General features: G+C 35.5%; 1 protein-coding gene across 2 annotated transcripts in view; it reads right to left on the bottom strand.

Annotated features, from left to right (window-relative positions):
* Positions 1–2,579: 2,579 nt before the first annotated feature.
* The window catches only part of CWC22 (CWC22 spliceosome associated protein homolog), a 31,522-nt gene continuing 10,371 nt past the window's right edge, over positions 2,580–23,730 (bottom strand). For both annotated transcript variants that reach the window (XM_074873064.1, XM_074873065.1), the window contains exons 12-20: positions 23,623–23,718; positions 22,325–22,406; positions 21,058–21,118; positions 10,271–10,348; positions 9,147–9,299; positions 8,100–8,227; positions 7,038–7,139; positions 6,744–6,937; positions 2,580–3,419 (exon numbers count right to left, since the gene is read on the bottom strand). In XM_074873064.1, the coding sequence (XP_074729165.1) occupies positions 2,833–3,419; positions 6,744–6,937; positions 7,038–7,139; positions 8,100–8,227; positions 9,147–9,299; positions 10,271–10,348; positions 21,058–21,118; positions 22,325–22,406; positions 23,623–23,718 (1,481 nt within the window). In that variant the 3' untranslated portion in view covers positions 2,580–2,832. The remainder of the gene's footprint in view (positions 3,420–6,743; positions 6,938–7,037; positions 7,140–8,099; positions 8,228–9,146; positions 9,300–10,270; positions 10,349–21,057; positions 21,119–22,324; positions 22,407–23,622; positions 23,719–23,730) is intronic.

Here is a 23,730-nt window from a genome sequence, read left to right as displayed (position 1 = left end):
TGCTTTATTATTACAATGGTATACACTTACTCTCTCGCTATGCTCTCGCTACCTTAGCTCTTACTTCATGATAAGCAAATCAGCAACTAGACAGTCATCAACCTTCTCTCCCAGAAACAGTTTCATGCTTTCTCCGAGCTGACTTATCTTTCTTCCAAGACTGCTTCTCCTCCAAGCCTCGCTGCTTCTCCAGGCCTCTCCGGGCCTACGCAGAGCTGGCGCTTCTCCAAGCCAGCGCAGGGCAGAGCTCCTGGCTGGCTCACCAAGCAGAGTTCTCCCGAGCAGAGCTCTCCACCTTTGCCGAGTTCCCCAAACTGAGCTCTCTGGCTGAGCTGACCCACCAATGTCCATTTGGCTCTTAAGTATTGAATCTCCCACAGCTGTGCAGGGCTGACAGGCCCACACAGGACCCCCAAAACGAGATAAAGAATTAGGCCACTTAAAGGGCAAGGCCTTATTCAGAGATGCACATAGTGCCTTTGACTCAGGAAGCCCTTAAGCAACAGTCTGCTAAAAACTGGGAATGCACTTGGTATTACTGACCACCAGGTCTCTGGGCTGGAGACACTTTTGGTCTGCCACAGTGCAGCCATTCTTCTGAGCATGCGCCTGTTAGTCGGCAGGCAGGCATCAGAACTGCCGCTCATTGCCTGACTGCTTCTAACTAACATTAACCTGCTCAGAGTAGTAATGCTAAAAATAACAGCTGTTTTTAATAGGTCATTCTATTACATATCTATTAATATTCCTGGAAATAAAAAAAACCACTAGGAAATTGTATGTGCAGCTAAGACCCCAGCTCAATTCCTAATCTCACCCTCTCCCTTTTTCCACTATCAAATTTTTATCAGCTAGTATGAAATAACACAAAGAACTGGAGATGTTTAAGGTGGCATTTCCCAATCAGCATGTCTGAGATCAAACACTTCATTTTTTAATAAATGTTTTGTTTTCACATTTATTGTTTTAATGTATTTCCATTTATTAAAGATGTAATTAAGAAGCTTTTTAACTTGAACAAAATATCTCAAAAGCTATGGGTTAATAAAAATCTATGCTATTAAGCCCATAACATAGTAAGGGAAGTATTACTCTAGATAAATTAAGTAAGTTTGTACAATTAAACCATTATGAAGTACAGATCATTTCCAATAATGTTTGTAGAGAGCTATCAAAGCAGCATAACAAGTTATCAGCAGAATTTTTAAAAAGCGTTCTTTCAAATTAAGTTCTCCTGGAATTAACACACACTGTCAAAATGCACAAATCATTCTGAAAATGAGAAGTGCGTGGGACAAAAAAAACCACCAGCGTTTAAACATATACCTCATGATGCCACTAAAGCATTTTTAGCTGTGTGGTATAAGATAGAAATCTTATTTTTTCTCTGCAATATGAATTTATTTTCCATGAAAATGTTTTTTTGACTGAAAATGTTTTATTACATGAAAGCTTGCAGAAATAAATTCTGTTAAATACAGAAAACATTTTAAAAGTGTGACATTTTTCTTAGAAAAATGTTGTGACAAGATTTAGGCAAAACTGATGTATTTCCTTAGGAATTGTTCTATTTTCTGTTATAAAACAGCTCAAATACATTTTCTATGCTTTATACAAGATGAAATATGATTTACACATGAAATGTGTAAGATGTCATATACCCAGCAACTGTGTTCATTCCACAAAGTAAAAAAAAAAAAAAAGTGGTCTTACAGCATCAACAATTGCATAATATACAACTATCACCCATGACTTTCCTACTGACCATGTCCGCACTATTCCCTATTTCCTGCTGAAAGACTTGCAAAATTTTCCTTAGTTACTAATGAGATTCAGTGTCTTAACCAGATGATTTTGATTTATTCCTCATACAATGAATGTTGAGCTAGTTGCTTCAAATGACTCCAGGTAGAACAATAATATAAACTGCTGCAGCAACTGACTTTTTTTTTTTTTGGCAAACTTAGCCTCCAATAAACTTGAGCACTTCAAGCCATGTAGTTCAAAGCTAAAAAGATTTGAAACACCTCTTATTTTGTTTTCTTATTTTTTTATATACTGGGAAAGATGTTCCTTAAACACTTCCTTTGTAGGGCTAGAGTTGCAATCTATGACTTTAAAATCAATCTCATAGTTGAAAAAAAACAACCTAATTTTTTCGCCACAAGTGTAACTAGCTCAGGATGTCGCAATATTAAAAAACATTGTGAAAAGTAACAGAACAAGTTGACACACTTTCAAATGTGACATTTAAAACAGCAATATTGCTTTTCCAATTTTTAACTCTTGAAGAAAAAAAATCAGCTGGAGTATTTCCTGAAAATTTTGGTCAAACTTGCTTCTATGTTTGCGAAGTTAAAAGAATAAACAGCTACAGAATGCCTGAAGCACTCATGCTGGTTTGAAAATTTTTATAAAGCCTTCTCATGTAACATTCACATTGCAATCTGAAATTTTTGCATTTATCATCCTAGCCTCTGTATCTGACTTTCAACTTACAAGCAAAGTTAAACCCCCATGGTTTTTAGATTATAAAGTTACAATTACAAATACTTGAAGCTAAGTGACAAAACCACCCATTTTGCTGAGATCTTAACGGTTTTATTCACAAAATAAACTGCTTCATCTTTCCGAAGGAAGAATTTAACAGAAACACTCAATGCAATAGTTATAAAAAAGTGGTACTGAAAATTTGAAAAAGTCTGATAAAATTTACAAATGCAAACTATCACTTTGTACAAAAATTTTTTTTAAAGAAAGTTCACTAACAGATTTTAAAATACAGTTTTAACAGCTCAGAAATGCACATTTATGTCAAACTCTGGTTAGGTATTATTTTCGTCTGTGTGGGGAATTCTCCCTTCGTCTGTCCTCATTCTTTCTTGATTCTCTGTACTGGTCAGAATAACGGCTGTACTTCTCTCGGTGTTTCTCTGAACCATTTCTGTATCTGTTTTCTTGTTCCTCCTCTCTTGGACTTGAATTATTATGGCCTCTCTCTCCAGATTTTGATCTCTCTCTTTTTCTACTGCGATGTCCATTATCTTTGCTCCAGTGTCTGTAATTTTCATCATCAGACAAAGAAGCCCTTCTCTCCGCTTTCTTTGGTTTTGAATTACTGTGTTTATTTACTAGATCCTTACTTCTTTCATGATTCCTATCCTTGCCACTATGGTAAGTGTCTCTGTCATTGGACTCGTCTCTGTGATGATACTTTGATACGTCATCTCTCCTGTGCGATTCTCTCAAATTTCGATGATTTCTTTCTGATTTGCTCTCAGTATCACTTCTTTCCTCTTGCTGCCTCCTTCCCATTTTCTTTTCAAGTGATTTCCTTTTTCCTTCTTGTTTTTTCCTGGAAACTTTATCAGATTCTCTATTTTTCTTTTGCATTCTCTTTCTTTTGGCTTTAGGAACATCTGAAATTATAACAAATTACGGAAATAAGGTTGCATTTTAATTTATTATGCTTAACTTGTTTAACAACATAGAAAGTTATAGAAGTATTTTTTGTTGGAAAACTTCTGTGGGTATGTATCTGAACAAAGGTTTCAAAATAATGAGCTTTGATTTTATTGCTCCCCCCACTCCCAACTGTCTCATGCGATGGGGGAAAATTCAAGCATTTGTTAATTGAGCAGGTAATGATTATTTTTAAATGTCTGTCTACATTACAGGCTTTTTATTTTACATAAAGAAATTCTCCATAGAAGTTAGAACAGTGTGAACTCTCCATTTTTCCTCTAAGCTTCAATATTTCTCAGTAACTCCACTGTTATTAACACAAGAACCTCATGTTAACAAAAAGCAAGGTCACAACACATCACCCTAAAACCTTAAGAGCATACAAATAAGAAATTAGGGAATAGCCCTCTGCATTTCATCCCATTTACAATGCCTATACAGGTATTCAGAACACGATGCAGTTCAAACCAAAAAGAAACTTCTTCCTCAACTTACCAAAAAACCCAACAAACCTGCACTTGTATGTAAAACATTACTAAGCAGTCATATCAGCATTAAAACAGAGTAAGTTACTAAATGGGAATCTGCAAACATGTTGATCCAAGAATTTTTTGGTTATGTAAGATATGCTTTTATATTTGAAGATTTGAAATCCTATTGGTGACAAAACTCCAATAACCTTCCCCCCACCCCCGGTTAATTGTTTAAGAGGGAACAACTTAGATTTGTACAGACGTGGCTGCCACTCAGCAGTATCCATCAGCAGGGCTTTTATCCCTTAGTTACTTGCAAGTGTTGCCTGACCTTTGAGAAATTCTACCCATCATCATCCTCTTGCCAACTTGATACAAAAGGACTAGGCATAGGCTGTGAAGTCATACATCAAAGCATTCTCACAAATAATTCTTTTAGGAAAGATCACCTTTCCCAGACCATCCAGTCTCTTAAAATCATTTACTTTTCCAACTACTTCCTGGAAAAGCTTATCAGTCAATGGAGATTAAAATCAGCAGATGGGGAAAAAATCTCCAACACTATCCTATGGGGAAACCAGAGTCATGCTGAGATGGCTTGAGATAGTGGTACTGCAGCAACATAACAATGGCCCTCTGGCTCATTTTCAGAAGAAACAGTCACAGCTTTGTCAACAATTTGAGATTAAAACTAACTTCTGTATTTCTAAATACAAGTAGTGCTCATCCCAGTGGAAGAGGCCTTACTCTTCCTGTTCGTCTTCTAGATTTCACTCAACCGTATTTATCAGTAGCAGCCATTTAAGAATAACCATTCATTACTGTATAAACTATAGTATCATATCAGCTGTTTCTAATCACCTTTTAAAAATACCACAGACAAGCTGATTCAATATTACATCAAATATCTGAATTCTACAGGAGCTGGCTAGTTTCATGTCTGAACTAAGGCTCCCTGGCATTCTGATAAAACGTGATGATGGATCAATTTGGATAGAATTTAATGCATTAAAGTTTTCTAAACAGCGTTTTCCCTATTATTTTACATCCACCAGAATGCAGAAAAAGACCTGAGAAAGTAAATACAAAGACACAAGCTGCTTTGATAACAGACAGATTTCATCCTCTGCTGTACCTGTTTAGGTTGGAATGACCACTCCAGAGCAGTGCTGAGCTGAGCTAGCTGGTGAAGTTCCATACTTTAAGTGTCAGTAAGACAATAATTTTTAATTTAGCTGTATGCTCGATTTCTAATCAGCAGTTTTCCTATTTTCTCTTATACACTGCACTGTTAAAACACTGAAACACTGTAGCACATTCCTCTGAAAAATGCCTTTCAACTCTACTAAGTTATTTTAAAAGATTTAAAATGCTGCAAACACAGGAAGACTTGGAGTTATAACCAGTAATGTACCTCAACCAAGCTGACCATTAAAGAATATAGTTACCTCCAATTAGTGTTCTGACCACTGTATTTAAGTACACAAGAACCAGGAAAAAAAAAAAAAGTGAAACCAGGCTGCAAAGATATAAAAATGCAAGTTTTCGTGAATGTGTTCCTGAACGGAGGAAGGCCAAGTCGTAAAAGGGAAGGTCCTAAGCTTACAAAAATAAAGTGTTCATACTAGCAGACTGCAGACTCAGTTGGTTTGTCACTAAGGACTTACCTCTCTGTTTCCTATCAAGCAGCTCAGTAGAGCTGCAGCTGTCTACGCAGGAGCCATCTGGCTCTTTGCTGAACCAACACCTTCTCTGACCCTGTTTAACTGTGCCTTCCTCTAGTGCTTTGTAGTCATTAATGTGATGACACACAAATCAGACTTTGTACAGTAAAACTGCAATGAAGAACAAAAAAGCATTTCCAAAGCGTGAGCAGTTCACACTGCTTTTATTTTATTAATCAACATTTTCATTTCAAAGGTGTGTAATAAATCAAGTTATCTTTGAATCAGCAAGCTTCTGTACTATAGAAAGTCATGCTGTGTTATCATCTGCCCACGTTATATACAATGGGGAAGACTGCACACACTAACTCATACTAGCATGTACTTTATAGATTAAGCAATGTTTATGACACTTCACATCAAATAGAAGGTTCTACATCAGCAGGATGGTATAAGATGCTAAACACTAATTATAATGCATAACTATAAAATACTAAGTTGTCAGCAAAAGCTAATTCTTCCTTGGAGATTTCTCTATAGACAAGAACCTTCCCTGTATCACCACACACACTCTTCCTGAGGAAGAGGAATTAGAAATGGAGATTCAGAAGGAGAATAAAATTTAAACACATTGCTACAACTGAACCATGTAGTTTCCAACCCATGAAGTAGCACATATTCACAGGGAAGGACACAAGTAGTATCAAGCTCACTCAATGAAGCCAAGCAAAAAAAGAGTTGTAGGCATTAGCCTCTACAGTTCACCATTCAGCATCCCACAGAGGTATTAATAGGGAATCACTCTAATCCCTCCATCCTCCACTAAACTGAAGTGATAGTACTGTGCAACAGGTATTAACTGTGTGAAAAAGTAATCTACAAAAATGTTCCTCAGTCTCTAGAAATGGAACTCAGTTTTTCTAAACTCCAAAATAAATTTCCACGAACAATATTTAATATTTTAAAACTTGTAAGTTTTAAAAAACTGGTTAGTTTTTAACGCAGAGAAACTAACACTGTCTATAGCTAGTTTTTCCTCACAACAAGCATACACAGAAATAGAAATAAATAGGTGTATAGAAGTAAATAAAAGAGAAGTAAATAGTTATAGCTAACCATAGCTATGGCTATGTTTAAGTACCTGAGTCACTGCTGTTGTCACTGCTAGATGAGGATTCACTGCTGCTGGATGACTCTGAGCTACTACTACTGCTGCTGTCAGAATCTGAGGAAGAGTCTGTCTCTGAAGATGAAGAGGAATCTGATGACTCAACATCCTGTTTCTGCGTCATTATCATCTTTGGTGCATTTTTAAGATGCTCCCGTAATTCATCCCTAATTAACAAAAAAAATTGTTTTCACATTTTTTTTTTTTTTTGGCAGGGGGGAGGGGACAGAAGGAAATTAAGTATCAAATTAGAAAAGTGTTCCTCACGTTAGTCCTCCAAGGCCAATAGAAGTGAAGAAATTGATGGCAAAGCGAGTGTTTCTTGGGTTATCCCGAGGTAGTAATCCCTCAAAGAAAGGCTGCAATGTTCTGATGGAAACAAACATCTAAATTAAACACCATGCCGGTTTAGCACTAATTCTCACTGACATTAATAAACTGAAAAAGAAACTGTATGGATCTCCATAGGACAGCAAAAGTTTTCTCTTCATGCGTTTTTCAAAACTTTCATTGTTGGTATCTGTGATGTATCTGGACCAAAATGCTATTTAAACACTTGCTCTTTTCTGAAAACATAAACTTCTTCCACAGAAGAATTACATACATACTACCAAATTATGACAACTGAAAGCCTGATTTTGTGAAGCCCTGAAGAGACTTGTGAAATTGCAGTAGCCTGTGCTACCAGATTATAATACTTGTTGTCCAAGTAGTTCAAAGATCTAGGTATCTATGCTGAAATCTCAAACAGGGACCTAAGTATAGTTTCAAGTCGAAGTTTACATGAGCTAGAGCATCCACTAAATTCTTCATCATGCATAGAAGAAATCCCAACTTACAGGAAATAGCTTAAGCAACTGAAAGCAACACTGCCAGAATGCAATGCATTAAATCACCTACAGGCTTAAAAGAATGTGCTATTTACACCACACTTAAGGATAAGCAACTAATCCTAGAAAAACTGTTATTAGTATTTATGTGCTTTTTCTAAGTTTTGTCAGAAAAAGATGCCACAGTAACATTACACAGATACATAGCTGAGAATATATAAAAATAGACTTGCACTTGGAAAATTCTTATATAAGCTGAATGTCACAGAAAAAAACGTAAGATACATCTTGCAAACAGGCATGCACATACTTGAACACAAATTGATGGTAACACACTCAGCTTAATTGCTCACTCATTGCAATGACTGAATCGATATTCAAGCACAGCAGCTACAGAACTACACTCTTAGTTGAACTTGAAAACAGAGTTCTTAGCTGTACTTTTTCAGATAAAGAAACTAATTAAATTTACAGTTTTCAAAATAAAATTTCAACTTACTCATCTTTTAACCTTGTATTTAGATTAGGAAGTCCCATATATTCACTGAGTTCCTGAAAGAATATTTTGACAAAAATTCTACTGGAGGATGTGGTAGTTTCTTCACTCAGTATTATACATTCAAGGACCTGCAAATATTTAGAAAAAACCTTTTAGTTTAAACATACATTATTTTATTTATCTTAAAAACTTCTGTCCTCCTGCAATAACCAATAAAGATTTTTTTTTTTTTCCTTCCCCAGGAACATAAACTCTGTAAATCCTAGTTGAGAATTTCTTCCTCAGAAATTCTTTTCTACCACATAGGAGCAGTTTCTGATCATATTTATGCTACTAATTCTTTAAGGATTTATTTTATCAAGGAAAGCTCCATAAGAGAAAATCAGGTGTGTGAACTTCTGGGAAGCTAAAGATTTCTGACTTAAGGTCTAAAGGAGCAAAATATTTGGACTGACTTCTGTGTGCCTGAAGTGTGACAATTAGACTAGGCTGTGAAACAAGAATAAAACAGTATGAAAAGTTACCTTGATATTTATTTCTTCACTTTTAATGTTATATTATTATATCTCAGAATGCAAGACTGCCTTTATTTATTTGGCACTTAATCACAAAAAGGCAATATTTTTAAATTTCTGACAATTATAAAACTTCTAATATATAAGGATAATTTTAAAGGTTTCTTTAGGCTTGTGTTTTAGAGACAGTTCTGCTACTTACATTGCTGATTAGAAGTTCTAAAAAAATTCTAAAAAAAGTACATTTTAATAAACCAATTCCAGCTGAGCCCCATAAAATAAAAGCTTAAATCACTACTTAAGAATGGGGGAGGGAGGATAATGATGCACAAGGAGCAGAAAGAGGAGATGGAGCAACACAGAGTTGTTCAACAATGTCTCAGAAGATACTTAAAATAATCCAGTTTGCTACAAATACAAGTAGTTCCAAATAGTAGAATAAATACGAAAAATAATGTATTGTATATTATTTCTGAATACTGGAGATTAATTATTGAAAAGGAAATCTAGGACAATATCCTTTTTTACTTACACTCCATGGAATTGAATCCGTGTACAGTAGATGAGCAAACATCTTGGCAACATTTCTCAGTTTGTTTGTTTCCAAACGATGAATGGTATCATATTGTTCTTTGAAAATAGCTTCAAAGGACTCCATATATTCTTTTTTTAACATGCAGAAGCGCTGAGACAACATTGTACAATTTAAACAACCAGATTAAACAAAATATTGAACATGCAAATAACCTACATGCAAGTGACCTAATGGTGCAAACATTTACCACAAGGTTTTCTTTTTAAATAACCCTTGGAGGAGAAGAATATACCTTCAAATGGATACATTTTATTGCTTTCATCAGTTTGTCAGAACAAGAAACTCATCTGCATTGCAAAGTAGTAATTATCAATTTTGAACTACACCAAATTATCCAGTAAATGCTTTTACTTCTGTACATCCAGTATTTTCACCTGATGTAACCCCATCAAAGGTAACTTTTTTTTCATGACATCATTGAATGACTATTTAAAATAGCAGCAGGGAACACAGCAGTAAGATATTTTGAACATAAACATTCCAAAGAACATGGAAATTAACATTTATATTCTACTGAATGTGTAGATTCATATGATTAGTGCTTTGTAACTGACTGTCAGCAGAAGTATTTCCTCAAATACAGGACAAGAAACACAAACTGACAAAACCACTACCTTTCAGCATAACTTGCTCCCTTGAGAAGACAAGTATTTTATCTTAACTATCAGATCTGTCAATATCATAGATACAGAAAACTTAACTAAGAAATAACTGCAACTAAATTAGCAATTAGTTAAAGAGCTAGCTGTTTACTGAAAAACAAACAAAAAACCCACCCACAACACTGGGACAGTAAGTATTTAGTCTTGTGCTCTAAATAAAACCTACTAAGCAGCTTTGAATGAAGTGGTAAAAGACAAGAGTCTCCAAAATTAATCTTCAGCACTATAAAAAGGAAATTTTCTGGTAACTCAGAATATTGTTACCTCTTTTTAGTACCATTCCTTTGTCACTGATTTATTGTCCATTAATTTATCCATTAAAACTTAAGTTTGACACACAAAAAAGTAAACCAATGAAGTTATCTACCATAAAGTGCAAAATCTGAAAATGGAACTCACCCCTGCCAGTAAACCAAAGAATTTCTCATATGTTCTTTGCTGAGCACAACAGTCAAGTATCATATTGCAGAGTTCTTTCTGGTTTAAGATAAAAAAAATTCTCCAGGTAAATTCAGTGTAGCAGCAAGAAGCCATCATTACTAAGTGCAAAAATATTGAAGAAACCCTTACATGGATGTGAGCTTTGAAAGAAGCGCATTTACATAAAACTTCATTGGCAACATAAGTAGTTTTCTGAATTTCTCAGGTTTTAGAAATTATCTGGGATGCTAATATAAACTTTTGACATTCAAATTTCCTCTTCTGCTCATGCTAAAATTTATGAGCTAACACACTGTATATCTAACCAAAAAACTAAAAACTAATTTACAAACTGACTTTACCACAGTGCAAAAAGGAGGTATAAGATAAAAAAGGAAGGTTTTTAGAGCTCTTGTGGTTTTGGTACATTTGTTTGGTTTTTTGTTTTTTTAAATAGCACCAATCCCTGCATTTATAGAGAATGAAGATTCTTCGCAACTTCCAAATGTCAAAACAGCTTACAGACAAGCCATTTGGTAACTCACGATACAATGTGCATGCTTAGCAGCAGATTTCCAAAATCAGAAATATCTGTAGATTTTGGTATATACCAGGTTCTTTAATTATTTAGACATAATTTTCATGACAAGCTCTGCTTACCTTAAACAAGCAGAAGCCAGTGCTTCACTGCAACTGCTTCACCAGAGCCTGAGAGTGACATTCAGAAAGTCTAAACTCAACCTTGGGAAGCCAGTACGCCTGGACTTCCTCTATAACCAAGAGAGTGAGAGGAACTGTTCTAAAGAAGCTGGTTTAGACTCATGTTCTGAATCACCCTCTAGAAAAGCATCTCTCCTTCTTGGCTAGGAAGGAGCAGAGAAAGCCTAGCTAGATTAGCCACCCAAAAAGTTTTGTGCATCGCACCCCCCCGCCACCAGCCTACCTTCCATTTTTCACCCTCTCCATAGTGGACATGGATGTAAGCACCAGCTATGGCAGACCTGCAGAAGAGGCTCTCCTTCCACCGATACCAACTATTGAGCAGTTTGTCCCAGTACTTTTGAAATACAGGTTGTCTGGCTCCCTTTCTCCTTGTTCCCCAACACCATCACCCCAAGATCATTACTGAATCACCCTCTGGCAGCTACCTCCTCCCATTCTTTCACACACAGCAAACCAAGAACGAGAGGGAAACACACACAGGTGGATTCTGCTTTGCACATCGCCTCTAGGACCAGAGCCTTTCACCAGCTGAGAGCAGTGATCTAGGCAAATAAGCATACACGAGTTTAAAAACAAACTTATTCCTCTGACCTACTCTGTAGGTTACAGATTGTAATGCAATTATGAACTGGTTTAGGGCTTATTTTGAAACATTAAGATGAGTGAAGCAAACATTTTTATGTAATTTAAGAGCCATGAAATACACAGCACTTAAACAGGACTGCAGTTTTTTCTCATTAATTTTTATTATTTCTTTCTCATAAGACTAACTCCATATTAACCAATTTAAGATATTCCCAATCAGGTTTTTGCCTGTCAGTCATGTATCTTTCACGATTAGTTTAATTCCTCCTTAAACTAATAACACTCCCATAAAAAATGCTGAATAGTTTCAAGCATTTTGTCCTCTTTATATCTCACACCAGTTTACTGTAACACATACAATCTCATTCTCCCACTTGTGCCATTCTTCCAAGCATGTATTCCAAAAAGAAACATTTTGCCCATCATAAAAACTCAAAATAAAAACCAACCATGCTGAACGAGAAAAAAAATACCTCCTCCAAATAATGAAGCAGTAATGTATCAAACTTAGATGTGTTTAAAGGCACTCCTTTCAACACTGTCACACCATGTTAGTGTGATGTATTAAAATGCGTATTAACTTTTTATATTATCCTGTTCTACAGTAATGCTGCAGTTAATCAGTTTTTAAACAATAAAAAGGGTAAAGTGCTGATGCCACTGCTAAGAATGTCAGCGAGACTTGAAAAACAAATTACTTTTCTTCCTCATCTTAAATGCAATTACAACTTTGGCATCCCCTGTGGTTTACAGTAATTAAATATTTTAACATTTTAATTAAATATGACAACGATTTCTAGGAGGCTATCTTGAATAACCACACGCATGAAAATAGAGTTGCCCACAAAGACATTGTTGCTAGTGTTATCTAAACAACTTGAGGTTACGTCTAGAGTAACTGTCTTCCAGATTAAAAATTTAAAAAACTTTAAAATGATTTAATTATTTCTTCAGAGATGCGACAAGTTCACATGGGAATTCTAGCTTCATTTATAGCTTTAAAGGTTAGTTAACTCATTTCTGTACTTCCAATGATAACACTTCTGGTGATGTTTATGTCAGAAGAGCCTGTGTTTAGTCCATCACTTGCTTTAAAGAATGCAATGAATTTGTTTACCAGTTTTACAGGCAATTTATATACTGTGTTGGTCAACAGTTCTCATACAATGCTCAACAAGGGACTATTCATCTTAGTTAAGAAAGTATGTATAGCTATCCAATCATGAAGTAAAACACTTTGAAAATATCTGAGATCCCATACAGACAGTGAATGATCTTTTGTAAAGATCTTACATTCATTATTGTATCATGGAAAAAGAGGCACTTCCCAAAACTGCTAAGACAGAAGATAAGGAGAAAGCTCCCTCTAAATACACTGCATTTCTTACAGCTCTCCCTAAACACTTCCTACTAGCCCTTATCCAAACAGGATAATGGTTTAGATGGACTATGGCTCAATCTAACATGGCAAGTATCATCATACATTTAAAGATGCTAAAGGGTAAACTAGGAAAGACAGAAAAATCAGACTCGCTTTTTTCCCCAGCTTTACCATTTTAAAAAACAAGCACACCCTGCCCACTCTGTATTCTCTCAGCTTCACACAAAGGCTATTTCACTGCAGATGGAAGAGCTAGAGCAACTCTAGCTTTCTCACTCCCTGCTGATCATGGGTTCCTTTTTACAGCTAGTACATAATTTTTTTTTTTTTTCCCATTTCTTCCCTTATTTTTTGCTATTCCTTTTCTTTAAGATTTGCATTCAGCTAAGACTGCAATTTTGGAGCTGCCCCACAGGCCGCCTCCAAGAGGTCTCCTTCTCCCCTCCCTAGCTGGAAGCGATGTAATTTCCACCTCCCCTCCCTTGCCAGCCACACAGCTCTGTTCCATCCACTGCATACACAAGCTGAAGCAATCATGAGACACCCCCACCCTGTAAGCTAATGTAGCTTCTTAAAATACAAAACTAACAGTGCCAGCACTTGGTTTCTACAATCATACAAGGAACTAAAAGGAACTGCTTTGCTGGAAACAAACCTAGCAAAGAACATAGGTTGGTTTAAATCAATGTGAAATTGGAATTACGTGAAATTAGTGCCTTGCATTGTATACATTTGCACTGCTTTTGCAGATGTCACAGGTCAGCCAAAACAACTAGTTCATTCACACCTACAGAACTATTTAGAAACTGTTTTCAATTTAAATATGTAATCTGCATTATTAACTGCAGGGAATGAAAGAGGAAAACTACTTCCACTAATGAGTCTTTCCAAATTTTAACTCAATATCCAGATTTTGCACCTATACGTGCATTTCCTGATGTTCTGTATCTTCAGGCATTACATTGATGTCAACGGCACGGTATGTTACAGAAATTAAAGCCACTGAAGAAGCAAGACCTTGTCTATCGAAACTTTATATCCTAACTATAGAGTGTTCAGAAGCAGGGTGGGGTTTTTTGGGTTGTAGTCTTCTGAGGCTCCTACAATGTGTGAAAACCAGGTCAAAAACACTATGTAATTTGTAAAAACTTTGATCAGTGTAAAATGGCCAGACAGTAGCATAATATAAACAAGTATACAAATCAACACTTTGACTTAAAAAATATCAAAGTCCAGTTTCTAGTGGGAGTGTGGACCCACCTCAAACTCAAGGCTACTGGTAACACTAATAATTTCTTTCTTCAACACCTTTTGAAGACTCCCAAGGAACTGACCTCAGATTGCTTTTCAATTTGTGATCTACGCATCTCTAGCATTAAATATATTAATTCCATTTTGAATATCTAATTCACAAGCCATATAAGATAACTTATGTATCTTATGTACCAAATAAACATCCTGTAAACTGATGGACTGTCAAAAATATTCCCAGGATCATAGAGGTCATAAAGAGATAGCCAAACAGTTTAAGAAACTATGCCCTGTAGGTAGGGATTACTTACTGCCCCTTGGATTAAGAAACAGCTGTAAGCACACAGTCCTTTTCAACACAAAGGAAATCAGGCTGAGGATCAGCTTATTCCAAAAGTTTTGAAATTACTAACATTCAGCTATCAACGTTTTTGAAGAATTAAGATTTTTTTAAATTATATATTAATTACATATTATATTTTAAATAATATATAAATTCTTATTTTACTGTTATTTATCATACTAAAGCACCTGGAAACTAAGATAACTAATGCCTTAAGCTGGGTTGATCTTCAGATCAGTAGTTTGAGAATAAGATCATGCCGATTGATGGAACTTGCAGATTTAAGGCAATGTATTTGAAAAGAAGTACAGTTAAATTTAATGAAAAATCTGAACTAAATGCTACGATAGTCCAGGCTAAATTAGCGTATGGTTCAGAAAATTAGGTGTATCCATGTCATTAGACTTATACTTCCAGACATTAACAACAACAAAAGCAGCAGGGAAATAAAGGAAGTTTATGTATTAATAGAACTGCAATTAAATATACTTTAAACCTCAATGTCAAAGTTACTGCTCTGTACCTTTTTTAAAAAAATTGATAAGTTACGAAAATTCAGATTGATTCAGCATCTCAGGTCCACAAGGAATCCTGTTTCAAAAGACAAGAAATCTACTTGAGGATGATCGCCTTTTACAGGCAGTATAGCAAGCCTGTGAACTAATCATGGTGCAGTTGCCAAACCTACCAGCTGCAATGCCCTACAACAACAAAGGTAACCAATGAATCTTAAGAAATTATCGACTTGATCAGAACAGAATTATCAGCTTCAGACCATCCCACTGTATACCAGCTTCCTGGTCTACCTTCTCACTGAATGTCAAAATAAGTACTTCTGTTAACTTCAAGACTCGATGCATAAATAGCACAAGAGACACTGACACCCCCACCCCTCCAACTAGGACTGTTTTGAGCAAGTGTGACACCATCCTGTAAAAATGAAAATGTGTCAAATGCATGCATAATTCTTTCAAGAAGGATGTGCCTACAATAACTTTTCTCTTTTCCAGTGAAAAAAAACCCTATCCCATGACCCATTACTTTGTCTGAGATAACTGCATTGAGGGGCAAATAGTCTTATGGAAGAGGCTCTAATTTAATTTAGCAAAGTTCCAAGCATTGCTGTATACTAGTTCAGTTCTCATCACAGTCAAAAAAAAGGAACAAAAGCCTAAAAGCCAATCTGTTTTAGGGACATTTTCAAAGAGCAAGAACAATGTATGGTTGGTTGTCTTTTTGGTTGGGTTGTCCCCACCCTACCTCCCACCTTGAGGGAGACTGGGCAACAAGGTAAGACATTTCCCTTTCTGCTCTCAGCTTGTATGATGCTAAGAACCTTTTAAAAATAAGTATTCTGTAGGCAGTATCATCTTTAAGAAAAAAAAAAAAAATCTATATTCCTCATATATGTTTTCCTAAAGAAGTATCAATTCTCTAGCTAAGTAGTTGTCACTCCTGTCTAGATTTGTAGTACTGTGAGGATCCTCAACTCCTTTTCTTTCAGCTAAAACCATCAGAAACTGAAATGTACTCCTCCAAGAACAGAGGCAACAAAAATCTCTTAACGGAAAGCATAAAAAGCATATTTCTGACATTTTAGTCGGGCTTGCTGTTTGCGTTCCTCACAGTTCACAAGCCAGAACAACTGGTAATGCCATACTCCTCTAACTACAGTTTTATTTAAATTTTCTTCTTTGGTAATGCATGGGATTGATGCAGCTTTAACACAGATAATAACAGTACTTTTTAAAAAAGAGAAGTAGCATGCTCTGCCAAGACTGAACATATGCCCAAAGCAGCAACGGTAAGGCTTGCTTAGAACAGTTTCTCACAGGCTGTAGTACAGACTACAATAAAGCTTTTCAACTTTTGGTCTGCAGGCTTCAGTTGGGTCTAAGTAACACCAAGAAAAGCAAGTCTCCTCCTATTAAATTTACTGCAAAAAGAATTTCAACTATTTGAATTTCTTTTTTCTTAAAAAAAAAAATCAGAAACCAATACATGAAAATAATATTCTGAGTATCTGACATACTTAAATACTACTGTCTGATGCAGAACAGAACTAGGATACTGAAGTGAGTCAAATAAACGACAAAACAAAAAAGCAATAAACTCCTTTGTTAAAGCTTAAGAATCCACATGGAAGAGTATGAGAAACAGAGAGTCCCAAAGCACAGGAGATGCATACAATTGTCTTCATATCTCAGTTACAGTAACAACATTCACAGATCTGAAATAAAGGAAGCAGAGGTATGCTAGGTTAGCAAGAGTCCACTTGGAACCCACTCCTCAAGTGGGGATGGATGTCAGCACAAGAGATACTGAAGAAGTAAAACTTAGAAGGTTTTCGTATTTGGACAAGAATTCAGAAGAGAGTTCAGAAACAAAGCAGGGGGCAAAAATAATTTAAAAAATCAGAAGCAGGAAGACAGCAATACCATTTCATCTGCTGAAGTTGTGAGAAAGAGTAATAGGAAAAACAAAATTAATTTGAATAGGCTTTTAGTAATAGATTTAGGAAAAATTCTCATAATAAAACTGAGAAAAGTTACAAGACTTCTTAAGTGGTAGAACAAGAGAGGATCTACAAAACATCATGCACAGAGCCATCCTGAAAATCCGTAACATGGAAGACACAGTGTGAAAAAGGATCAGGAAGAAAATTTGTGACAAAAAAGTTTGGAAATGGCTTCTGGACATTTATATTAAACAGGCAGCATAAAACCACAGAGGAGTAATACTTTTGCTCATTCAAGGTAACTATGACATGCCAAAAAAGGATACAGAAAGAAGAAATCTGAAGAGTTACAAAAATACCACAAGGATAGAGAAACAAGAAAGCACTTTGCCTACATCTATCAAACATTAATAAAATACATAAGAAAATTATGCATTTCAGTCATTAAAATTAAGTCTTCTTTAGAAGGGCCCATTGACGCAGAAGATGACGTTGAACATGCTGGAGTCATCTAAAAAAGTATTGAAAAGCACAAGAACCAGATCAAGTGCAATCAGGAGAACAGTTTGAGCACAAGGTCCAGGTAGCTGATTATTTCCAGAATCCTGGAACAAAAATAAGTGAATGAAAAAAAGTCAAGGAAAAAAAGAAAAACTGGAAAGCTGGAAACAAAAACTGAGTTTGTAAACCTGGAAAAGAAAACTGTGGAAAGAAAAGGTGTTTTCTAGAGAAACATAGGACATTGTAGTAGACAAACTTTTCACCCAAAAAAAGATGTGGGGGAAAAAAAGAAAGGATGAGATGGAAATAAGTGAGTATTTTGAGGAAGGAGAATATATAGCTGGAGACTAAAAATTAACTGCATGCAAATCAGATGGGAAATGGAAGATAGATGTTTCCGTTTAACAACATCATTTACTTCTGAAAAAGCAGCATTTCAGTTCATGGCAAAATGAAAAATGTGTTTATGTCAGAACACAACAATTTTAGGCTAGTAAATAAGAAAATGACTGCCAACATTCCCCTCAGCACCTGGTACTAAACCGCAATGCCAAAAAGCAGTATTATGTTGTTCTATTCTGTAGATTATCCATTTGAACCTTAATCCTCTTTCTGTGAGTCAGAGCTGTGCGACAGATCCATTGCTGGCATTAAGCATACAAACACTCATGTTGCACAGCAGTTAACATGACACGATAATCTGATAATTCAACCACTGATAAAAACTCCTAAATATATTCCTGAACTCAGCCCTATTAAATCATGCCGAAAATCTCTGTACATAAAATTTCCAGAACAATTAACCTTCAAGAAAGTCATTAAGACTGTATTAGTCTCAAAACTGTTGTTCACATCTGTCTTTAGGTTTTAGATTGTGTTTAATTGATAATTCAGTACTCAAAACCTGTTGAAAACAGTCTTAAAGACAGAACTAAAGAAAGTTGGTTTTATTAACTAAAGCCTTCCAGAAGGAAAACATGACGTTACTGTAAAATTAGACTTAATTTCAACAATGAGAATTTTAAGTTTAGCCTGATTTTTACATAATAGAAACTGCATTAAACAATACTTCAGTCAAACACTCTTGTACCTGCTTCTCATGATAACCACAATTCATAGCACAGAGAAGGAGCTCTTACTTACAGGGTCTTAACCGTAAGAAACAGCCAACCATGATTTCATCACCTCTCCTACACTCAATCTAAATTGCAATTTTCTTACAAGCATAAACAAACTGAAGATTCACCCAAGAGTTCAGCAAACATTTCAGGAACTTCTCAAGATTGGTTAAAGCTTTGAATCACAAGGTGCAAAGAAGTTATAAAGACACAACATCCTGCAATACAGTCTGCTGAAGCTGTCAGTAAAACAGACCCAAAAGAAGCCCCAGAAGTGCTTTATGGCTAAAAAGATAATCCTGTGGTTTGTTTTGATAATGAAAGCAGTGGGAATCCATTCAATAAAGGCTTCAATCAGAAGATATTAACTTGAAAGAATAAAAGGTAATTTTCCTTGTTTAGAAAGTGACAGTTAATTCAACTAGAAATTTCCTGCTGAATGCATTCAGTTTTTTATCCACATGGACAGACTTGAGCCCCATAAATCCTTGAATAATTTTGTCTGTATCTGGTTGTTCTTTCTGCTCTCACACTGATCAGGAAACGTTGGGTTTTTTTCTTTTTGCTCCCATAAACACTCCTTAGGAGCTGTAAGTCTATGCAATGAGCAAGTCAAAGCTCTCAAATCTTTGATTAAGACGAGGTGAAAAGTAATGATGATTATTAGGGGAAAAAAAAAAAAGAATCAGCAAAAAGAAGATGCCTCATGATTAGAAGACAGTTTTACAGCAGTTTTGAACTTTGAATTGTAGTAATTCCTAGTACTGAACTGTAGGCTTTGTATTACTGAATCATAGATTGATACCAATTTATTTTTATCTCTTTAGACAGACATATACTTGCACACACACAAAATGCCAAAAATAACACTTATGCATTTATTTTAAAAGCATTTCATTCACAATTACAGCTGAATCATAACTACATCACCTCAGATTCCTCTTTTTTAATAGGGTGGTGTGCTAACCAAAATAAATTATCTAAGCATCACAAACTGCAATATTTAAATACATAAATTCTTATCCATCTAAATATAGTAGTTTTCAAAGAACTCTATAAATTTTAATATTAAAAACTGTGATGCTTAGTGAATTTTACACACTTTCCAAAGCACAAAGTGATAGGAAAGAGTCTGTTAGAATGAAATGTCAAGGGAACAAAGTAATACTGTCTAGAGACTTGACTAGACAGCTAGTGGGATATCATATTTTGTCTCCCCCGATCATTTGTTCTCTATATAGACATGAAAGTCAGTGGAAACATTTCAGAGATTATAGTGCTGCTGGTCACAAAGCTACTGTACTCTAAATTAGTTAGCATTGTATTTAATTGATTCCCAACAGTTCCAGTTTTTTTCCTCTTTAGAATTCTTCAGGTTATGCTTCGCTGAGAATTATAATCCTATGCATGCTTGGTATTGCATTTCATGCACAGAATTAAAGAATTAGATGAGAAAATACACAACAATCATCTGAATTCTTAGGTTATTCCATGTAAATTGCTAATTAACAAAACAGTACAAGAACTCAAAAAAACAGGCAAACCAGTTTCTGATTACTAGATTAAACGGAGTTTTCAAAGAACACCTAACTATAGCCCAGATCTCCACTTACTAGTTACTCTTGTACTAATAAGGTTACTTTTACACACATTGTTTCAAATAAAAGAGAATAGTGATAATTAAAGCCACAAGAAAATTAACAGCTCTCTCAAGTGCAGCCCTCATGACAGCTTACAACTGACTAAAAAGCTGTTTATATAATTAGATGGGTATTTACATTCTACCAGGATCTAGTATAAGTACTAGCTGAAGGACACTTTCCTTTACCTGAAAACATACCAATTGTATTGATCTTACACAGTGTCTGAAGACAAAACAGATTTTGTCTGACATCTCCAAGATTACAACTTACAACTGCTTTAATTCAATACACTGTTATTCAAAGAGGACTGTGAAAGCAGCAAAACAATGCATTCTTTTAGCACTATGCTAAATTTCAAGCCACACTGATAAAGTCTACAGCTGCCTGCAAATATGATCTTCAACTCTGAGTTCTTTCAGAGACACAGCTCTGAGAAAGAATGACTGTCACGTTACAGTACTTTTGTTGTAGCGTAAATGTTTCAACAGTCCAACCAACAAACCTCTTCAAACAGGCTCTGAGCAAACTTTTGAACTGCTTGATAGAAAGAAGCAATTACCTAAGACAAATCTCTTATGAAATATGTGTCAGCCTGTTTGCTCTAAAGGTTGTAAGACTCATTTTGAGGAACAGCAGCTGTACGGAATTACTCATTCATCTGCTTGCTAAACAGACTAGGTCCCGGGACAAGAGTAAGGATTCTAGATACTACCATAGTACTATTTCGTAATAATAACAAAAAAGAGTAAGAAGCAAAGCTTACAGTCTGACTTTCAGGAAAGTCCATCTTCAGCAATTTGTGAGCACATTCTTCAAAGTCTAAGCTGCAAAAAGAGGAAAAAATACTTCTCATTATCTATGCAATACATGCTATGCTAAAAACACTTCAGAATTATATTGATTGTTGGTGCTGAAACTGCAACTGTTTTGAAATAAAGTATCTCATTCACATTCAGAAAGCTGTTTGTTTTGTTGCGGTTTTTGATGTTGTGGGTTTTTTTAATAAACATTTCGTATTTCATGAGTTTGTATCTAAAAATTAATCCAAAGTCATTACATTTGCAGACAATCTGAAAACAAGATGACTCAGGTCACTATTACTATTACATCATCTTACAAACCTTAGCAAAACAAACATGTAAGCTCATTTTGCACATCCTGAAAAACACTGAAATGCAAGCACTGTATATAAGCTCCAAAAGCAGCATGTACCACACCCTCCTCTTTGCACTCCCGTTCTTGCATGTTGAAAGCCTTTAGCTACCAGTAAGTACCTCCCTCCACCCCAGTGTAAGAGGAACAAACTCAAGTATGGCAAGAAAGTACTGAACAGTAACTTTGAGAAATAGAAGAGCCTTTCATACACCTCAGTATGGTCTTAATTGATATGCCTAATGATCAATACCACAACTATATTATCTCACTCCTTGTGCAGGTTCAGACCTGCAGAATACTGTGGGCCATGTCTACTTTTAATGATGAAATTGAGTGGCACGCAACACATTAATCTCTCTTTTCAACCAGGAGGCACAGGAGTTATACCACATTTTGATTATTTACACCAGGTACTGCAAGGGGATTTCATTCTCAAGACGAATACAAATACAGTACACTTCAAGGATGGTATCCATATACTTATTTTCCAAACAGTGCAGATGGGAACAGGCCTAAAGAGTACCACACTGCAGAACCCCTTACTCTCAGAAGTGGAAAAACTCTACAGTATCTCTACTTAAAGCATGTCACATTTTTTTTCAGAAATTTTTAGAATGCTGTATAATCTGAAGATCACTGACTTTTGTTCACTGAAAATTTTGATTACAGCAATCCTCACAGAAAAGTCCCAGTGCAGTACTCAAACATTTCGAAACAATTAAGATTTATCTTATAATACAATCAGGTCAGGCTCCATAAAGAACACTTCTCTGCTTTTATTGCTCATTAAAAAGGAATTTAGAAAGAAAGAGAATTCCAGTTCACCCATTTCAAAAGAACTACACTCATAGGTGTACAAAGGATATTATATTTACCTTGACTGAATAGCAAGATAAATTGTACGACGGAAGGACACCAGGTTAATTTCTGTTTTGTCATGGACAGTAACTTTCTGACCTGAGAAAGGAAAACATGAAGAGCAAAACTTTGAGGCTTATATATGTAATCTCTTAGAACAGCCCTATTTACTAAGTCTGTAGCACACTATGTAATGCTTTCTCCAAAAGTTTTTAGGAGTGTTTAGCAGGTTTATGTATTTTTTGATTTTTCTCCTTCTCTGTAAAAGTAAAACAATCAAAAAAACAGTATTTGCCTCATCTGTAATTTAAGTTTTAAGAGGATAACTGTCTTTTTAAAGACCTTTCGTATAACTTAGCCACTGCAACCTCTGGGTTTAACATTTCTTGTCTATGTTGTAGCAATGTATTTTCTGCATAATTTAACTATACAATGCTTTATGTAGCCTTCCTGATTTTAACAGGAAATTCTTCGTTTGTTATGTTTAGGATCTACATAGCAGCAATCTGCAAAGTTCTGTTTTGCCCTGAAGCAAGTGTAGAAAAATCCATTCCAAACCAAAACCATTCTGGGAACACCGTCATTCATAAGGTGTTTGCTATTCCTTCATGCTTTTAAAGTTTTGTAATAGCATAAATGATGAAATGTTACGCAAATTCTCACACTCTTCAACAGCCTGGAAGGTCTGATCTTCTGTGAAATACTCCAGCAAACTGGTGAGAAAATCCATTCCTGGTATTCTACAAGAACAGGACTTGGCTGGCTTTTCAATTACTCACACAGTCTGGACAAACATTTCAGTTATGCTTATCCATCAGGTTTTTTTCCTGGGAATCAAATACATTCTTTCAAAATGTGTAAATGCTGACTGCTTCCACTAAAGACTGAGAAAGGGGGCCGAACTGAACTAAGAAGGGAGAACAGAGGATGTAAATACAATTGTAAGAAAACCCATTCTGATTTTGAAAGTGACTTAAGAATATGACAGACCACTAGAAAGTGTCCAGAAAGGTTGTCTTTACTAGTTTTTAGGGAACTGTTTTCACTTTCATTATTTTTTTATGTCTTATGATTGCAGCACTTTTCTCGCATGAAACTGATATGGTCAAGAACAATCAGGCAAAGTTGCTTTTCATTTTCTCCCTGTGCTGAATGCTTCCTTTTAGACCATTATTTTTATACTATTTGCTAGTAAATGCTTAGATGTGAGAATAATTTAAGGTTGAAACATCCCATAACGTTTGAATAGTCTTAGTATCACAAAAAACATAACAAGTTAAGTTTTCTTTCAGTAAGGTGCCAGTCATACACTTACCATCTTCATCCTCCTCTTCATCATCATCTTCATCGTCCTCACTACTTCCAGCTTCTTGATCTGCTTCAGATTCACTGTCACCTTCATCAAGAATTTCTGAAAGAGCAG

This window comes from Strix uralensis, chromosome 6 (genome assembly GCF_047716275.1).
Source record: "Strix uralensis isolate ZFMK-TIS-50842 chromosome 6, bStrUra1, whole genome shotgun sequence".
In the NCBI taxonomy this organism is placed as follows: Eukaryota; Metazoa; Chordata; class Aves; order Strigiformes; family Strigidae; genus Strix; species Strix uralensis.
The sequence above is the reverse complement of the archived record's forward strand: the minus strand, read 5'-3'. Positions and strand labels throughout refer to the sequence as shown.